The 18,635-nt window shown below is 48.3% G+C and overlaps 1 protein-coding gene across 1 annotated transcript in view; it reads left to right on the top strand.

Moving 5' to 3' along the window:
- LOC109935136 (DENN domain-containing protein 5B-like) overlaps positions 1–17,753 on the top strand; it is a 125,523-nt gene extending 107,770 nt beyond the window's left edge. The window contains exons 7-12 of the mRNA XM_048607812.1: positions 559–677; positions 1,588–1,775; positions 6,014–6,096; positions 9,738–9,864; positions 14,164–14,338; positions 17,532–17,753. Coding sequence (XP_048463769.1) covers positions 559–677; positions 1,588–1,775; positions 6,014–6,096; positions 9,738–9,864; positions 14,164–14,338; positions 17,532–17,715 — 876 coding nt within the window. The 3' untranslated portion in view covers positions 17,716–17,753. The remainder of the gene's footprint in view (positions 1–558; positions 678–1,587; positions 1,776–6,013; positions 6,097–9,737; positions 9,865–14,163; positions 14,339–17,531) is intronic.
- Positions 17,754–18,635: the final 882 nt, after the last annotated feature.

Consider the following 18,635-nt stretch of genomic DNA (forward strand, 5'->3'; position numbering starts at 1 on the left):
TGCTTGGCCTGCTGTGTTCATCCAGCTCTACACCTTGTTATCTCAGATTCTCCAGCATCTGCAGTTCCTACTATCTCTCATATTGTATAAGGTCTAGCTGGCTGGTCTCGTTACAATCACGACACTAATATGTGTCCAATTATGTTTGATAATGCGCTGGGGATACTGGAAAGGTGCTACATCAATGCAGGTTGTTGTTACGTTGCAATATATCCTCAACGACTTCCCTTCCTAACTCACTGTGCTTTATTATCTGAAGTCAGCTGATGTCTGGTATGGATTACCTCTGGCAATGTCAGGTCACCATATGCTTTGCCATTTGTTAGACTTATTGAGAGAGCCTTGAACCTAGAGACCCGAGCTTCTCGCTTTGAATTGCTTTAGCCGGCTTCTACTGAGATTCGGGTTCTCGAGGGACAGTGCCCTCCAGAAAATCATCTGAGTGGCCATTCTGATCCAAGTCCTGAGCCGTCAGAGACTGCCCTCGGAAAGATGACTTTAGAGTTGTTGTTGGGCTTGTGAACGGAAAATAATCGTCTCCTCTTTCCCATCCCCCAGTGCCAGAATCTAGGCAAACTGACCACGGTTCGGATTGGACATGATAACTCAGGTCTGCTGGCCAAGTGGTTAGTGGATTGTGTGATGGTCAGGAATGAGATTACAGGCCATACCTACAGGTAAGGACACAACATAGACACTTTTTATACATATGTGTAGAAAGGGGAGATATACACAGACATAAACTCAGTTATTTCTACATGTACACATCTGTTTATATATAAAAAATCTGCCTTTATTCGTCAGTGCATTCAGTATAGGAGTCGGGAGGTTCACGTTGAGGCTGAACAGGACATTAGTTCAGACACTTTTGGAATACTGCATTCAGTTCTGGTCTCCCTGCTGTAGGAAGGACATTGTTAAACTTGAAAGAGTTCAGCAAAGATTTACAAAGACGTTGCCAGGACTGGAGGATGTGAGCTATAAGGAGAGGCTGAATAGGCTGGGGCTTTTTTCCCTGGAGCGTCAGAGGCTGACGGGTGACCTTATAGAGGTTTATAAAATCATGAGGGGCATGGATACGGTGAGTAGCCAAGGTCTTTTTCCCCAGGGTGGGGGAGTCCAACACTAGAGGGCATAGGTTTAAGGTGAGAGGGGAAAGAATTAAAAGGGACCTAAGGGGCAGCATTTTCATGCAGAGGATGGTGTGTGTACAGAATGAGCTGCCAGAGGAAGTGATAGGTGCTGGTACAATTACAACATCGAAAACTATGGGTACATGAATAGGAAGGGTTTAGAGGGATATGGGCCAAATACTGGCAAATGGGCGTAGATTAATTCAGGACATCTGGTCAGTATTGACAAGTTGGACCGAAGGGTCTGTGTCCATGCTGGATGTCTCTATGATTCTTTGGTAGTTAGGAAGTACACAGATGGGTGCAGCCTTTGTTATACAATGAATCAATAACAGAACAACGACACAAGAATGTCTTTTAAAAACAGTGATATTTAATTGCCCTGGGCCCCGTAGGAAGGAATGGTTTGAAGGCAGTGTTGTTTTGTCTGACGGTCTGTGTTACTTCGCATCAGGTTCCCCTGTGGACGGTGGCTTGGGAAAGGAGTAGACGATGGCAGTCTGGAGCGGATCCTGGTCGGTGAACTCATCACCCCGGTGGTGGAGGAAGACCTGAGCAAGCAGTGTCGCACTCCACCTCAGCTCCGATCGCCGACCGTCGCCCGCCGTCTGAGCATCACGTCCCTCGGGGGGAAGACAGCCAGTGAGTGACCTCCCAGCGTGCGGCTTAACTCAGTGACCTAATTGTCTCGTGGGCCGCAAGGGAACCTTGCAACATCAGGCCAAGTGCAGCTCCAGCCCAGCGCTGTACCATATGAAAATGGAGATCCCATTAGTTCATTCGGACTGTTCTTTAGGACAGGCCTCCCATTGCCATTCATTACAGAGTGCTGCTCTGAGGTTGAGGCTGACCCACATTGTTGGGAGCAAAGCAGAAGAAGTCTCATTCTGCATCTAACTGTGCTGTCAAGACCGTCCCTGAAAGTGTTTGACCTCCAGTGCCTGAATGGGAAAATGTTTCATTCTCAGCATTAACGTCCCACAACTTAATGAACACCAAAGATGTTGCTCCATGTTCTTCAAAAGATGGTGACTAATGCATAACACGGCCCTTCAGTAACATATGCTGTGTCCCTCTAGCTGACCTGTAGGAATGAGCTTGTGGCAGTGTTCCCGTTTCTCAATCAGAATGAGAAGGTGCTGGGTTCAAACCCTGCATCTGATAATCGTGCCAAGTGCAGATTGGAGCCCCAACTCTGAACTCCAGTGGGATATTTCTCTCTGAGATAGTAGGAACTACAGATGCTGGAGAATCTGAGATAACAAGGTGTAGAGCTGGATGAACACAGCAGGCCAAGCAGCATCAGAAGAGCAGGAAGGCTGATGTTTCGGGCCTAGACCCTTCATCAGAAATGGGGGAGGGGAAGGGGGTTCTGAAATAAATAGGGAGAGAGGGGGAGGCGGATAGAAGATGGATTGAGGAGAAGATAGGTGGAGAGGAGACAGACAGGTCAAAGAGGCGGGGATGGAGCCAGTAAAGGTGAGTGTAGGTGGGGAGTTAGGGAGGGGATAGGTCAGTCCAGGGAGGACAGACAGGTCAAGGGGGCGGGATGAGGTTAGTAGGTAGGAGATGGGGGTGCGGCTTGAGGTGGGAGGAGGGGATAGGTGGGAGGAAGAACAGGTTAGGGAGGCGGGGACGAGCTGGGCTGGTTTTGGGATGAGGTAGGGGGAGGGGAGATTTTGAAGCTTGTGAAATCCACATTGATATCATTGGGCTGCAGGGTTCCCAAGCGGAATATGAGTTGCTGTTCCTGCAGCTTTCGGGTGGCATCGTTGTGGCACTGCAGGAGGCCCAGGGTGGACATGTCGTCTGAGGAATGGGAGGGGGAGTTAAAATGGTTCGCGACTGGGAGGAGCAGTTGTTTATTGCGAACCAAGCGTAGATGTTCTGCAAAGTGGTCGCTGAGCCTCCGCTTGGTTTCCCCGATGTAAAGGAGGCCACAACGGGAACAGCGGATGCAGTATACCACATTGGCAGATGTGCAGGTGAACATCTGCTTGATGTGGAAGGTCTTCTTGCAGCCTGGGATGGGGGTGAGGGGGGAGGTACGGGGGCAGGTGTAGCACTTCCTGCGGTTGCAGGGAAAATTGCCGGGTGTGGTGGGGCTGGAGGGGAGTGTGGAGCGGACAAGGGAGTCACGGAGAGAGTGGTCCCTCCGGAAAGCAGATAAGGGTGGGGAGGGAAAGATGTCTTTGGTGGTGGGGTCGGATTGCAGATGGCGGAAGTGTCGGAGGATGACGCGTTGGATCCGGAGGTTGGTGGGGTGGTACGTGAGGACGAGGGGGATTCTTTTTTGGTTGTTATTGCGGGGACGGGGTGTGAGGGATGAGTTGCGGGAAATGCGGGAGACACGGTGGAGGGCGTTCTCGACCACTGAGGGGGGGAAGTTGCGGTCCTTGAAAAACGAGGACACCTGAGATGTACGGGAGTGGAATGCCTCATCCTGGGAGCAGATGCGGCGGAGGCGAAGGAATTGGGAATAGGGGATAGTATTTTTGCAGGAAGGTGGGTGGGAGGAGGAGTATTCTAGGTAGCTGTGGGAGTCGGTGGGCTTGAAATGGATATCGGTTTCTAGGTGGTTGCCCAAGATGGAGACAGGGAGCTCCAGGAAGGAGAGGGAGGTATTAGAGATGGTCCAGGTGAACTTAAGGTTGGGGTGGAAGGTGTTGGTGAAGTGGATGAACTGTTCGAGCTCCTCGTGGGAGCACAAGGTGGCGCCGATACAGTCATCAATGTAAAGGAGGAAGAGGTGGGGTTGAGGGCCGGTGTAGGTACGGAAGAGGGATTGTTCCACGTAACCTACAAAGAGACAGGGCCCATGCGGGTACCCATGGCCACCCCCTTTGTCTGTAGGAAGTGGGAGGAATTGAAAGAGAAGTTGTTGAGGGTGAGGACGAGTTCGGCTAAGCGGATGAGGGTGTCAGTGGAGGGGGACTGGTCGGGCCTGCTGGACAGGAAGAAGCGGAGGGCCTTTAGGCCATCTGTATGGGGAATGCAGGTGTATAGATACTGGACGTCCATGGTAAAGATGAGGTGTTGGGGACCAGGGAATTGGAAGTTCTGGAGGAGGTGGAGGGCATGGGTGGTGTCACGGACGTAGGTAGGGAGTTCCTGGACCAAGGGGGAGAAAATGGAGTCCAGATAGTTGGAGATAAGTTCGGTGGGGCAGGAGCAGGCGGAGACAATGTGTCGACCAGGGCATTCAGGTTTGTGGATTTTGGGAAGGAGATAGAAGCGGGCGGTGTGGGGTTGGGGAACGATGAGGTTGGAGGCCGTGGGTGGGAGGTCACCTGAGGTGATGAGGTTGTGGATGGTTTGGGAGATGATGGTTTGGTGCTCGGGGGTGGGGTCATGATCAAGGGGGCGGTAGGAGGAGGTGTCGGAGAGTTGGCATCTGGCCTCGGCGATGTAGAGGTCAGTGCGCCATACTACAACTGCGCCTCCCTTGTCCGCGGGTTTTATGGTGAAGTTGGGATTGGAGCGGAGGGCTGCACGTTCTGCGGGGAAGAGGTTGGAGTGGGTGAGAGGGGTGGAGAGGTTGAGTCGATTGATGTCTCGCCGGCAGTTTGAGATGAAGAGGTCGAGGGAGGGTAGGAGGCCTTGGGGTGGTGTCCAGGAGGAGGGGGTGTGTTGGAGGCGGAAGAAGGGGTCAGTAGAGGGAGGGTTAGGTTCATGGTTAAAGAAATAAGCGTGGAGGTGGAGGCGGCAGAAAAACTGCTCTATGTCCAAACATGACCGGTATTCGTTGATGTGTGGGTGGAGGGGGACAAAGGTGAGCCCTTTACTGAGGACTGACCGTTCGTCCTCAGTAAGGGGTAGGTCTGGGGGGATGGTGAAGACTTGGCAGGGCTGGGTGCTATTGTCCCCTCTGGAGCTGCTGGCTTTGGAGGCTGTGGGCGGAGCGACATCGGCGTTCTCTCTGGTAGGTCTGGATGGTTTCAGACAGACACAGACACACATTCTCTCACACACAAAAACAAACATACACATTCGCACATTCTCTCACTCACATTCTATCACATGCGCGCACACAAACACACTGTCTCACACGCACACTCTCTCGCATGTACACTCTCTCTCAGTCACATTCTCTCGCAAACACATGCTTTCTCAGTTGCATTCTGTCACACGCACACTCTCTTGCACACAAACTCTCCCGCACGCACTCTCTCCTGCTCGCACTCTCTCGTGCACACACACTCTCCCGCACACGCATTATATCTAGAGTGCCAGAACACAATGAGTCAGAAGTCATGCTTCAGCTGCTCAAAGCCCTAGTTAGGCCACACCTGGAGCAGTTTTGGGCACCTTTGCATAGGAAGGAGATATGGATGTTGGAGGGAGTGAATTCCAAATGCACCAAAATGATATATGAACTCAAAGGGAAGATTAAACAGACTAGGGTTATACTCCATGAAATTTAGATGGCTGTCGTATGATTTGCTGCCAGTTTTCAAAGCATCAAGGAGAACTCATTGGATAGATAGAGAGAAATTTTTTTTTTTCTTGCTGTCTGGAGGGCTGTGGGACAAGAGCCTAAAACTTTGTGCCAGACTTTTCAGGAGTGAAGGTAGAAAATATTTATACACACGAAGGGTGGTAAAAGTTAAGTAATCTCATCTGAAAACATCAATCAATACACAATCAACTGTGAATTGTAACTGATAAATGTTAGTTAATCAACTTTTCTAAGGGATGTGAGCAAATGCGTGTAAATGGAATAAAGTCACAGACCATGCAGGAATCTTGGTCTGGAGGGATTGAATGGGCCTCCATCCTGTTGATATATTGCTATCATTCACTAGTGGACGGATTTGCATCATGTTCTCCATGGGAACCTGTCAGCCCAGTTAATCCTTTTTTCAATTTTTCCCTGACAGAACCCAATGCTGGCCAAATCCAGGAAGGAATTGGGGAATCAATAAATAATATTGTGAAGCATTTTCATAAACCAGAAAAAGAGGTAAGGTTTCAAAAACATTGTACATTGGAGTCTCGGTGAGGATGTCAGTGAGCATCAGTTCGTTATTTTCCTTTTTTTGCCTAGTGTCACTTTTGTTAGCTGTGACTCCATTAGTCTACTTGTTGGAGGGCTGTTGGTTCAAATCCCAGTCTAGAGACATGAGCATTTCAGTTCAGTCCTGAAGGAATGCTGCATTGTCCGACATGCCAACCTTTTCAGTGAGATATAAAACTAAAGCCCCATCTGGTTTCTTAGCCGGATGTCAAAGATCCCACTGCAGTATCTGAAGAGAAGCACAGACGTTTTTCCTAGTGACCTGATCAAAATTTATCATTCGTCAACCAACACTTAAGTTGGACAATCTTGGATCATTGATCTCCCTTGCTGTGCACAAATTGACTCCCAATTTTTCGACATTGTGGAATTACCTCACTGGGTCTAAGCCACTTGAATTTCTCAAGGTCAGGGAAGGAGATATGTGTAAATGTGAACTCTTTCTCTTCTCAAAGTGGCTGACTCTTGCCATATGTGGTCCTTGAGTATCAGCATACCTCTGTTAACTTGTGAAAATTACCTCCCTTCTCCTCAAAGCCTGTTCACAATCTACAAGGCACAAGTCAGGAGTGTGATGGAATACTCCCCACTTGCCTGTTGGTCATTGTCAATTGTTATACAAACCTATCTGGTTCCTTGATATCCTTTTAGAGAACGAAATCTGCCACTGTTACCCAGTCTAGCTGACCTGTAACTCCAGACCAACAGCAATATGGCTGACTCTGAACGCAGCTGTGAAATGGCCAATAAAGCTACTCACTTCAAAGCTGATTAAGGATTGAGAAGAAATCATAGATCATAGAATCATAGAATCCCTACCGTGTGGAAACAGGCCCTTCGGCCCAACAAGTCCACACCGACCCTCAGAGCAACCCACCCAGACTCATCCCCCTATAACCCACCTAAGCTACACATCCCTGAACACTATGGGCAATTTAGCATGGCTAATCCACGAAATGTTGGCCTTGTTAGCGATGCCCATTTCCCCCGTTTGAATAATAAAAAAACTTATGGAATTCCTACAGTGTGGAAGCAGCCCATTTCACCAACCCTCTGAAGAGCATCCAACCCAGACCCACCCTATCCCTGTAATTCCCAAGACTAATCCACCTAACCTGCACATCCCTGGACAATTTAGCATGGCCAATCGACCTAACCTGCATAATCTCTGGACTGTGGGAAGAAACCGGAGCATCCGGAGGGAACCCACACAGACACAGGGAGAATGTGCAAACTCCACACAGACAGTCGCCCAAGGGTGGCATCAAACCTGGGTCCCTGCTAGTGTGAGGCAGCACTGCTAACCACGGAGCCACCGGGCTGCCTGTGTCTTTATCAGATTTATTTCGCTCCATCTGAGGCTGGTGTAGGACTAACAGTGGGGCCAGTCTAATTGTGCAACCCAGCTCCTGTCTTGACTAGAATTAGCCAACTTGGACTGAATCAAGAATTAACCTGGACTTTGGTGGTCTGTAAGGATCAAGATTGTATACACACTCTCCTTACCCACAAGCTAATTTGGACAGAGATAAGTTTCACGGAGAGTGGTCAAGGGATAGGAAGAGGACTCGGACTGTAGATGCACAAGAGGGGCTGGAACCACAGGGGTTTGGGATGAGGGTCAGAGTTGCAAGAATGGGCAGCAGCAAAGCACAAAATGATTTCAACAAGATGTTAGGGATTTAAATTTTTTTAAAAATTCCAAAGAACTGCAGATGCTGGAAATCAGAAACAAAAACAGAAATTACTGGGAAAAACTCAGCAGAATTCTGAAGAAGGGTCACTGAACCCAAAACGTTAACTCTGCTTTCTCTCTCCACAGATGCTGCCGGATCTGCCTAGTTTTTCCAGCAATTTGTGTCTTTTTTAGGAATTTAAGTGTTTAGGAATTTAAAGGCAGGTACTGGGACCTAACCACAGAATTGCTGGGAACAGGGCTGACCTGAAGAATATGGAGCAGGGAATGAGAGGTAACTTTGGAGGGCCCTGGAATAGTCAAGCCAGGAGCTGATGCAGGCTTGGAATAGGTTCCTGAGCACTTGAGATGACTGATTATTATGGAAGATAAAGGATGCATTTGCTGGTAGATGTGGGTTTGTTGGTCTGTTTGGGGTGTCGGATGAAGCACCAGTCTTGTGGAATTGTAAAGCTGACCTGGTAACATGTTACGTTCCCATCAGCAGGAAGTGAAGGTTAACATTTGTATCAGCATTCCTTGTTACTTAATCTCCCATTGCATGTAGCTTCAGTGTCTGAGAATATTGTGGCACAGATACCAATGGAGCTACAGTGACACCTGATGGTAGCTGCTGGGAATTGTTTATATGGGGAGTTCCCATTAAAACCAGTCACACTGGCATTTAAACTTCAAGTATTGAGACAAAAGAATTGTCATAGTGACAGAAAAAAGTGAAGCATGGGGTCAGAAAATGCATAGAAGCATATAAATCATAGAATCCCTGCAGTGTGGGGGCAGGCCATTCAGCCCATCGATTCCACACTGTCCCTCCAAAGAACATCCCACCCAGACCCAACCTATCCCTGTATCCCTGTAACACTGCATTCCCATGGCTAATCCACCTAGCCTGCATATCCCTGGACACTAACTTATCCCACGTGTGGAGAGTGAGCTTTACCCTAGCTTGACTTTAATCTTCAGTGAAGGTGAAGGCGGTGTATTCCTCCCAATCCTCCAGACTTCACACTCGGCGAGTTGCAATTAAACTGACCTCAAACACTTTGAATGTAACATACTACAGATGCACAAAAGCCCACTTGCCATATATTTGCCAGTGGCCCAGTTTGGCCAGTCCCTTGTTCTTTCAAAGGTACAATGGTTATCCAAGGATTCAGGACATATCTGCGTTGCGTCCCTGCAGGAGCAGCTCAGCCAGTCCCGCTCACCCACCTTTATCCCCGGGACCCTGCGGATGTATTTCTCCTGAGGTTCCTATCCCAAACCCTTTGGAAAGCTGGGATTGGATCAGCCTCTGTCAGGCAGCGTGTTGCCAATCCTTGCTGTGAAGAAAGAACACATTTCCTCAGGTTGCCGTTGGTCTCCTTTTAAACTTGCGTTGCCGATGGGCAATGTCAGGCATTTGCTGGGCATGGTTTTCAGCTGTTGCATTTCCACTTGCTTTACTCTGACTGAAAATGTAAACTCTGACAGGCCAAATTTAGCACCACCATGTTGTTGGTCTCTGTTGCTGCGGTCTTTCTAGTGACAAGTAGTCTACTCTGTAACGTACTGCTCAGGGAACTGAGATTCCTCAGATCCCATATACCTTTCTAGTGAGGGGAAGGTGTTAATCACAATGGTCACTGCATTGTTGCTACAATAGATAATACTAATCTCTGAATTTGGGCTCTCTCTGCTCCTCTGTGGTTCAGTTCCCCTGGAAAAGGTTCACCCCTGTAGGCACAGATGCCCACTCAGAAAATTCATCCTGATCCAGCCTTCCGACTTTTCCCTGAACAAATTCCACTGCTCAGAGATATGAGCCTGCAGCAAGGTATAAACCTCATCATCGTTAGAGGCTCCTGCAAGCCCTGTGTTCAAAAACTCCCAACCGGTTGTGTTTCCACAGAGAGGCAGTCTGACCATTCTGCTGTGCGGGGAGTTTGGCCTCGTCTCTGCCCTGGAGCAAGTCTTTCACCATGGGTTCAAGTCTGCTCGACTCTTCCAGAAAAACGTCTTCATCTGGGACTTCATAGGTGAGTGCCAGAGGTCTGAGTTGTCATCTTTTGTTAGGCAGTGCGAGGGATTGACAGTTACGTCACACAGAGCTGAGCCTTCCTCCATCCCCAGTGTGATACCAACAAAGGATGATATTAGGGACAGCATAAAAGGCCTCACAGTTTCAGGGCTGATGATGTTATGTTGATTAATAATCACACAATGAAGGCCATTTGTTTCTGTTGATGGTCACAGAGTCATACAGCACGGAAACAGACCCTTCAGTCCAACTAATCCATGCCAACCATAATCCCAAACTAAACTAGTCCCACCTGCCTGCGATTGGCCCTTATCCCTCCAAACCTCCCTTATTTACATACTTATCCAAAAGTCTTTTAAACGTTGTAACTGAACCCGCATTGACTGCTTCTTCTGGAAGTTCATTCCACACGTGAACCACTTTCTGTGTAAAAATAATTGCCCCTCGTATGTTTTTAAAATCTTTGTCCTCTCACCTTAAAAATATCCCCAGTCTTGAAATCCCCCGCCCTTGGGAAAAGACACCTGTCATTCACCTTATCTGTGCCCCTCATGATTTTATAAACCTCTATAAGGTCACCCCTCAACCTCCTACGCTCCAGTGAAAAAAGTCCCAGCCTGTCCAGCCTCTCCTTATAACTCAAAGCCTCCATTCCCAGCAACATCCTGGTAAATCTCTTCTGAACCCTCTCCAGCTTAATAACATCCTTCCTACAATAGGGACACCAAAACTCGACACAGCACTTCAGAAGAGGCCTCACCAACGTCCTGTTCAACCTCAACCTAAAGTCCCAACTCCTATACTCAAAGGTCATTGCTGGACAAAGCACTGTGGCCGTTTCTTGACATGTGACAGTGGGGAGAACTGGTTTAACTGTTGCAATTTTAAACCCTTTGATTCATGATGGTTACCATTCTATTAGGGATTTACATCAAATTTCCATCAGTAGGATTGTACTCTGTACGGGAGAACGGAGAGTATTTAACTTGGAACCATCCTGGTTTTATTTTCGAACAGAGCTTTCTCTGCACAGTTTTATTTTTCTGTCCTCTTGCTGCTCTTCTTTGTAAGGGTGCTGAGGTCAACTGCTGTCTCTGCTGAGAACTGTAATTGGGAACAGCTTGACTCTGTGGAAGGGCCTGTGTACATCTGCAGTATATTGCCATCTTGTGGAAACAGGGCGAATGACCTTGAAAGGCGATTGGATCGCGTACCATTTGCAAACAAAGAACTGCAGATGTTGGAAATCAGAAACAAAAAACAGGAACTGCTTCCTGCAGGGATGGAGTTTAACCCTGAAAAGTGTGAGGTGATTCATTTTGGAAGGACAAACTTGAAAGCAGAATACAGGGTTAACAGAAAGATTCTTGGCAGTGTGGAGGAGCAGAGGGATCTTGGGGCTCATGCCCACAGTTCCCTGAAAGCTGCCACCCAGGTGGATAGAGTTGTTAAGAAGGCGTATGGTGTGTTAGCTTTCATTAATAGAGGGATTGAGTTCAAGAGCCATGAGGTTATGCTCCAGCTATACAAAAGCCTGGTTCGGCCACATCTGGAGTATTGTGTCCAGGTCTGGTCACCTCATTACAGGAAAGATGTGGAAGCGTTGGAAAAGGTGCAGAGGAGATTTACCAGGATGTTGCCTGGAATGGAGGGAAGGTCTTACGAGGAAAGGTTGAGAGAGCTGGGGCTTTTCTCTTTAGAACGACGAAGGATGAGAGGTAACTTGATAGAGGTGTACCAAATGATCAGAGGTATAGATAGAGTGGACAGCCAGAGACTTTTTCCTAGGGCGGAGGTAGCTATTACGAGGGGGCATAGTTTTAAAGTGAGTGGAGGTAGATATAGGGGAGATGCCAGAGGTAGGTTCTTTACTCCGAGAGTGGTAGGGGCGTGGAATGCATTGCCGGAGAGGGTAGTGGAGTCGGCCTCATTAGGGGCATTTAAGCGGCTATTAGATATGCATATGGATGATAGTATAAGGTAGGGATGGAGGTTAGATAGACCTTAGGATTAGGGTAAAAGTTTGGCACTACATCGTGGGCCAAAGGGCCTGTACTGTGCTGTACTGTTCTATGTTCTATGTTCTATGCTGGGAAAAATTCAGCAGATCTGGCAGCATGTGTGGGGAAAGAGCAGAGTTAAAATTTCAGGTCCACTGACCCTTCTTCAGAAGATTTCTGAAATCGAGGCTCGTGCAAAACAGGGATTACTCTCATAGAATACCTACAGTGTGGAAGCAGGCCATTCGGCTCATCGAGTCTGCACTGACCCTCTGAACAGCATCCCACCACCACCACCCTATCCCCATAACCCCATATTTCTCATGGCCAATCCACCTAATCTGCACATCTCTGGACTGTGGAAGGAAACCAGAGCATCCGGAGGAAACCCACACAGACACAGGGAGAACATGCAAACTCCAGACAGACAGTCGCCCGAGGGTGGAATCGAACCCAAGTTCTGGGCACCGTAAGGCAGCAGTAGTAACTACTGAGCCGCTGTGCTGCCCCTGTCAGCTTGATATTTTTTTTTAAAAATGGCTCAATGACAAAAAAACATGGTGAATGGGTGTTTTTCAGACTGAAAGAGAGCAGGAGGTGCTGGGATTGCTGCTTTTTTGATAGATGGAAACGTCTTGAACATTGGAGTACGGAGTAAAATTTCATAATTTGCTGAAGATCCCAAGCTCAGTGGTGTGGCTGAGAGTGAGGATGATGCCCGTCAACTGCACAGTCTAACAGAATGGGCGGAGAAGTGACAGAAGGAATCAAATACAGAAAGGTTTGAGGGCAGAGGCAGAGTCAATTTAGATTTAATGGCTAGGTTCTAAAGATCTGCAGAGACAGACGCATTCACGCGCATCAGTCTTTGAAGGTGACAGGGAGCATTGAGAGAGTATTTAGCAAACCCCGTAGAATCACGAGCTTCAAAAATAGAGATAATGAACACAAAAGTAGGAACGTTATGCTGAACCTATAGAAACCTCTGTTTGATTACAATCTGGGGACTGTGTTCACTTTTGGTCACCACACTACAGGGAGGGTCCTTGGAAGGGTGTGGAGGGAAGGTACCCGGATGGTTGCAAGGATAGGGGAGTTTTAGCTACCAGGTTGGGTTGATCAAACTGGGGTTGTTCTCCAGAGGGGGTCGAGGGAATATTTGTTAGAGATTTACAAGACTGTGACAGGGGTAGACAAGGGAGATGACAGCTGATGGTACTAGGATGAGGGGACATGGACCTGGGATTGTGGGTGAGAGCTGCAGGAGGAATCCGAGGAAGAGATTTTTGATACACAGTGATTGGTAATGACAGGACGTTGGTGACGCCATTTTTGGAATATTGCGTGCAGTTCTGCTCTCCCTGCTATAGAAAGGATGTCATCAAATTGGAAAGGGTGCAGAAAAGATTTACAAGGATGTTATCGAGACCTGGAGGGTTTGAGTTATAAGGAGAGGCTGAATGGGCTGGGACTTTTTTCCCTGCAGCATCGGAGACTGAGGGGTGACTTTATAAAAGTTTATGAAATGATGAGGGCCATAGATAAGTGAATAGCTAAGATCCTTTTCCAACAGGCAAAGGTTTAAGATAAGAGAGAAAAGATTTAAAAGGGAACTGAGGGGCAAGTTTTTCACACAGAGGGTGGTTCGTATGTGGAATGAAGTGCCAGAGGAAGTGGGTAGATGCAGGTGCAGTTACAATATTTAAAAGACACCTGGACAGGAATATGATTAGGAAAGGTTTTGGAGGGATATGGGCCAAACGCAGGCAAATGGGACTAGTTTAGTTTAGTTTGGAAAAGCTGGTCAGCACAGACGAGTTGGACTGAAGGGTCTGTTTCTGTGCTGTATGATTCTATGACTCTATGACTTGAAACTCACTTCTTACGAGGATGGTGGAAGTGCAGAATATGAATGATTTCAAAAGGGAATATTTTGGACACTTGAAGGAAATACAGTTGAGAGCTAGGGAGTGGAATGGACTGGAGCATTCCAAGGGGACAGGGAGAGACAAGGATTGATGGGCTAAATGGCATCCTTCAATACCATAATAGAGTCCATGACTTATTCAACAATTTGCATTCAGATAGAGAGGCACAGCACTGGGGATGGGGTGCTCTTGTGCTTGTTGTGGCATTCAATGAGGTAACGGCAGTTCTGCCACCTAGTTGTGTGGACCCACCATTGTCCCATTTCCTGAGTATAACCAACCCGCCCATTATACCAGTCGGGGAGCTGGTGTTCAGGTTCTCGGGTTCAACCACGAGTTTGATCTTTCCCCCCACCTCTCAAAACACAGAGAAAGCCGTCATGTACTTTGAGGCGACGGAGGAGGATGAGGACTCACAGGAAAACCTGCTGAAGCTGAAAGGCTGCTCTGCAACGTTCTGTCAGTACGTCAATGCCATCTCTGCAGCGCCCCGCAGTATTGGGAAGGATGGGAAGTTACAGTTGCTCGTCTGTCTCGGTGCAAGGTAAGACACTAAAATCCCAGAAGGGAAATGTTGTAAAGTTTTGTCCTTTTTTTTTAAACAGCTGTCCCTTACTTTTTTTTATATTAATCTATTTTTCTGATCAACCTTATTATGGAGCAGACCAAACCCCCTCAAAACATATCAAGCAGATAGCCTAGACCCAAACTTATATCTTATTTAAAGGAAAGTGTGAGGTGCTGCATTCCAGATGCGATGAAACTCCTAGGCTTTAAGCAAAACACACTTTATTCTTAAAACCCAGTTATAGTATAAACAGAAAAAGAAGGATTGGCATGATTTTATCTCTGTCAAAATATTTAACAAGATAATATAGCAATTAACTACCACCAATCAACTATTCCAATATAGCAGCATCTCATAAACACACCCTTGGCAAAGGTAAATTCAGCAAAATGGATTTCCCTCATTTGCTATCTCCAGTCTAGGAAAGGAGCACTGACAGATTGAATCTAGCAGCAGAGAGAGAAGGCGAGCTTTGGCAGCAGCAGAGAGAGAGCTGTATCTTGCAGCTTCAACTCCAAATCCTCAAAAAAATGAAAGCAAAACCCTGCGTCTGTGAGCCTGATTCCACCCACTGTTGTTTCTTTTGTCTATATTAAAAATAACCTACAGCTATGGAACAGATAACTCAGAACCAGGTTAGCAACACTCCTCTTCGAAACAGGGTGGAACAAATCCTTCTTAAAGGCACATCTCATCACAACCTGTTCAGACATGACTTTACATACCTCTGGAACAGATGACTCCCAGGCCAGGGTACAGGTACTGCCACTGTGCCACAAGAGGGCCCTTATTCAGCACATCAAATATGTTCTTAAATTATGACAAGCTAAATTAAAACAGCCTGAATAAAAACACTTTCCCGTAAGGAAACCTGCACGAAGAGAGGGTTACATTCCAATCCTATAATAAAACAACAAACTGCAGATGCTGGAAATCTTAAAATACAGATTGATGGTAGGGTCCTGTTGCCAAACAGGGGTGCAGGTGCATTGTTCATTGAAAGTGGAATTGTAGGTGGACAGGGCACACTTGTCTTCATTGGTCAGTGCATTGAGTACAGGAGTTGGGAGGTCATGTTGCGGCTGTACAGGATATTTATGATGCCACTTTTAGAATACTGCATACAATTCTGGTCTCCCTGCTAGAGGAAAGATGTTGTTAAACTTGCAAGTGTTCAGAAAAGATTTACAAGGAATTGGAGGGTTTGAGCTGTAGGAAGAGGCTGAATAGGCTGGGACTATTTTCCCTGGAGCATGAGAGGGTGGCCTTATCGAGGTTTATAAAATCATGAGGGACGTGGATAGGATGAATGGCCAAGGTCTTTTCCCCAGGCTTGGGGAGTCCAAAACTAGAGGGCATAGGTTTATGGTGAGAGGGGGAAAGATTTAAAATAGACCTCAGGGGTAACTTTTTCACACAGAGGGTGGTGCGAGTATGGAATGAGCTGCCAGAGGAAGTGGTGGAGCCTGGTACAATTACAATGTTTAAAAGGCATCAGGATGAGTACATGAATGGGAAGGATTTAGAATTTAGGATATCTGGTTAGCACACGCAAATTAGACCGAAGGGTCTGTTTCTGTGCTGTATAACTGTACAACCCCATGACTCGAAATTGCTGCAGAAACTCAGCAGGTCTTGCAGCATCTGTGGAGAGAAAACAGAATTAATGCTTCTGGCCCAGTGAGAGTTTTTAAATTTAAAAAAAAAACTAACTGCATGTTTTTGAACCTGACAATCCCAAAAATCATCCTTCTGACTCATTGACTCTCTTGCCCTGACCCACTTCCTGGCCCTCACCCTCGCCCTCGCCCTCTCCCTGACCCACTCCCACTCCCTCGTCCTCGCTCTGACCCACTCCCACTCCCTCGCCCTCGCCCTGACCCACTCCCTCTCCCTCCCCCTCGCCCTGACCCACTCCCTCGCTCTGACCCACTCCCACTCCCTTGCCCTCGCTCTGACCCACTCTCTCTCCCTCTCCCTAACCCACTCCCACACCCTCGCCTGACCCACTCCCTCGCCTTTGCCTGACCCACTCCCACTCCCTCACCCCGACCCACTCCCTTGTCCTCGCCCTGACCCACTCCCTCGCCCTCATCCACTCCCTCTCCCTCATCCTGACCCTCTTCCTTGCGCTGACCCTCTCCATCGCCCTGACCCCTGCATCCCCTTCAAATTTACTACCTATCTTCAGTTTGCAACTTCACTCTCTGACCCTCCTCTTGCCAATTTTGATCAGCTGTCCCTCCCAGCTCCCTGTTGCCACCTCTATCCTGCGCCATTGCTCACAGTTCTCTTTTTCCCTCTGCCTATTCCTTTCCCTTGATATTCTCTCATTTATTCTCTCTCCCTCTCTTTCATGTAATATTCTTTTTCTCCCACTGTCCCTCTCTTCCCTCTCTCTTTCTCCCCACCCCCTCTATTTTTCACACTCCCCTCACACTCTAGCATGCCACTCACTCACTCTCTCTTTCTCCCGACATACTTTTGCTGACTCTCTCTTTCTCTCTCTCTCTCCCTGTCTTCAGCTCATTCTATCTCTCCATCTGTATCTCTCTCTCTGTCTTTCTTCCCCCCACCCCGTGTAGAGAGTGTTATTAAGCTGTGAGCAAAAGGTGGAATACACGGACGAGTGACCTCGCACTTGATAGATGGGAGATAGGTTGGAGAAGTATTTTAGCACAAGGAGAGAGAGAGATATGTAAAAGATCCTGAGGGAGGGAGCTCCACATCATTAGGACCTTGGCAACTGGAGGCACAACTTCCCAATGATGGGAATGTGAGGTCACAGAGACACCAGGATCTTGGAGACTGGTGGAGGGCGGTGGAGGGGAGGGGGTGGAGGAGGGGAGTTAGTGGAGGAGGGGACGGCAGTGGAGAAGGGGAGTGGGTGGTGGAGGGGAGGGGAGAGCGGTGGAAGGGAGGGGAGAGCCGTGGAGTGGAGGACAATGGAGGGTAATGGATGGGTGGGTGGTGGAGGTGAGGGGATGGAGGTGGAGGGGAGTGGAGAGACATGATATCCAGATCTGGTTGAACCTGGGAATGTGACAGAGATTGTAGCTCATTGAGAAAGGGGATTGAAGGGGGAAGGTGCACGGTGAGCCCCACTTCGAATCAGTTCTTCAATTTGCTTCTCTTTCCCCCCTCCCTGCCCCCTCTCTCTGCAACACAGGGATCACCTGTTACCCCAGTGGATCCCGCTGCTAGCGGAATGCCCGGTGATCTCCAGGATGTATGAAGATGGTGCCCTGCTCCGGGATCACGCCGCTGTCAACTCACTAATCCGGGTCCTGCAGACGCTGCATGAGTTCAACATCACGCTGGAAGCCTCGCTGGTCAAGGGCATTGACCTGTAACATTGGAACTTCAGAGCTGCAGAGCCTGGCCCCACATCCCCACCACCGCCAACCCCGCCCCCCCCCACCCCCAACCTTCCCCCCCCCTCCCTTTCCATCCCCTCCCCTTGGCTTGCCCTCCTCTGACTGAAGGTGGTGGTGGGGGGGGGGGGTCTCTGTCCACAGTATCCGGGATACCGGTCACATGACACTGCCTGAAGACCGAGGTGAAACCACCCTGCAGCTGCCCTTGGGCCAAGGGACAGTATTGACCACTTCGCAAAGATGCTGGACAGATGAGGAGAATTGGCCTGTGCAATGTGTGTCCATAAACTGTACCTTCCCGAAAGGTTATGACACTGTCAGCTGACCACCAGGACTCACTAGTTTGTAGAGAAGGGTTCCTGCTCCCCTCTGTCCACTTGTGTACTCACCTTGTGTAAATACTGTGAGATCTTCATTATTTTTTGCATTATGCTTGCGGGTACATGTGTGTTTAATGAAGGTGACCTCTGAATCCCAATTTTGTGTGGGATGCTGTATAATCAGACGGTGGGCCTCTCTACATCCTCCAAGTTATGATTTTTTTTCACCTACGCCCCTCTCGTTCTTCCCCCTAAGCTCAAAGACCCTGAAACCGCTCCTGATGTCCCAGCCTCCATTTTTCCCCACTTTATTCTGCCCACAACATCACCACCCCCACCCCCACCCCCACCCCCCCAACCTCGTCTTTCTCACTCCAATTCCTGCTGCAGTGCTAATGGCCCTCGAATGAATTCAGTCTCCGTTTGAAGGGCTTCTTTCGATGAAGGAGTTGCCCCTATTTAATACCCTGTGGTACAGGGGACCCTGTAAATATGATGGCCCGAGTCCCCAAAGAGACCTGTTTATAAGTCCAGGGTCTCTGCCTTCCCAGACTGGTGCTGCTATGAAGAGGAGCA

The sequence above is a fragment of the Rhincodon typus genome, chromosome 18 (assembly GCF_021869965.1).
Source record: "Rhincodon typus isolate 14 chromosome 18, sRhiTyp1.1, whole genome shotgun sequence".
Classification (NCBI taxonomy): Eukaryota; Metazoa; Chordata; class Chondrichthyes; order Orectolobiformes; family Rhincodontidae; genus Rhincodon; species Rhincodon typus.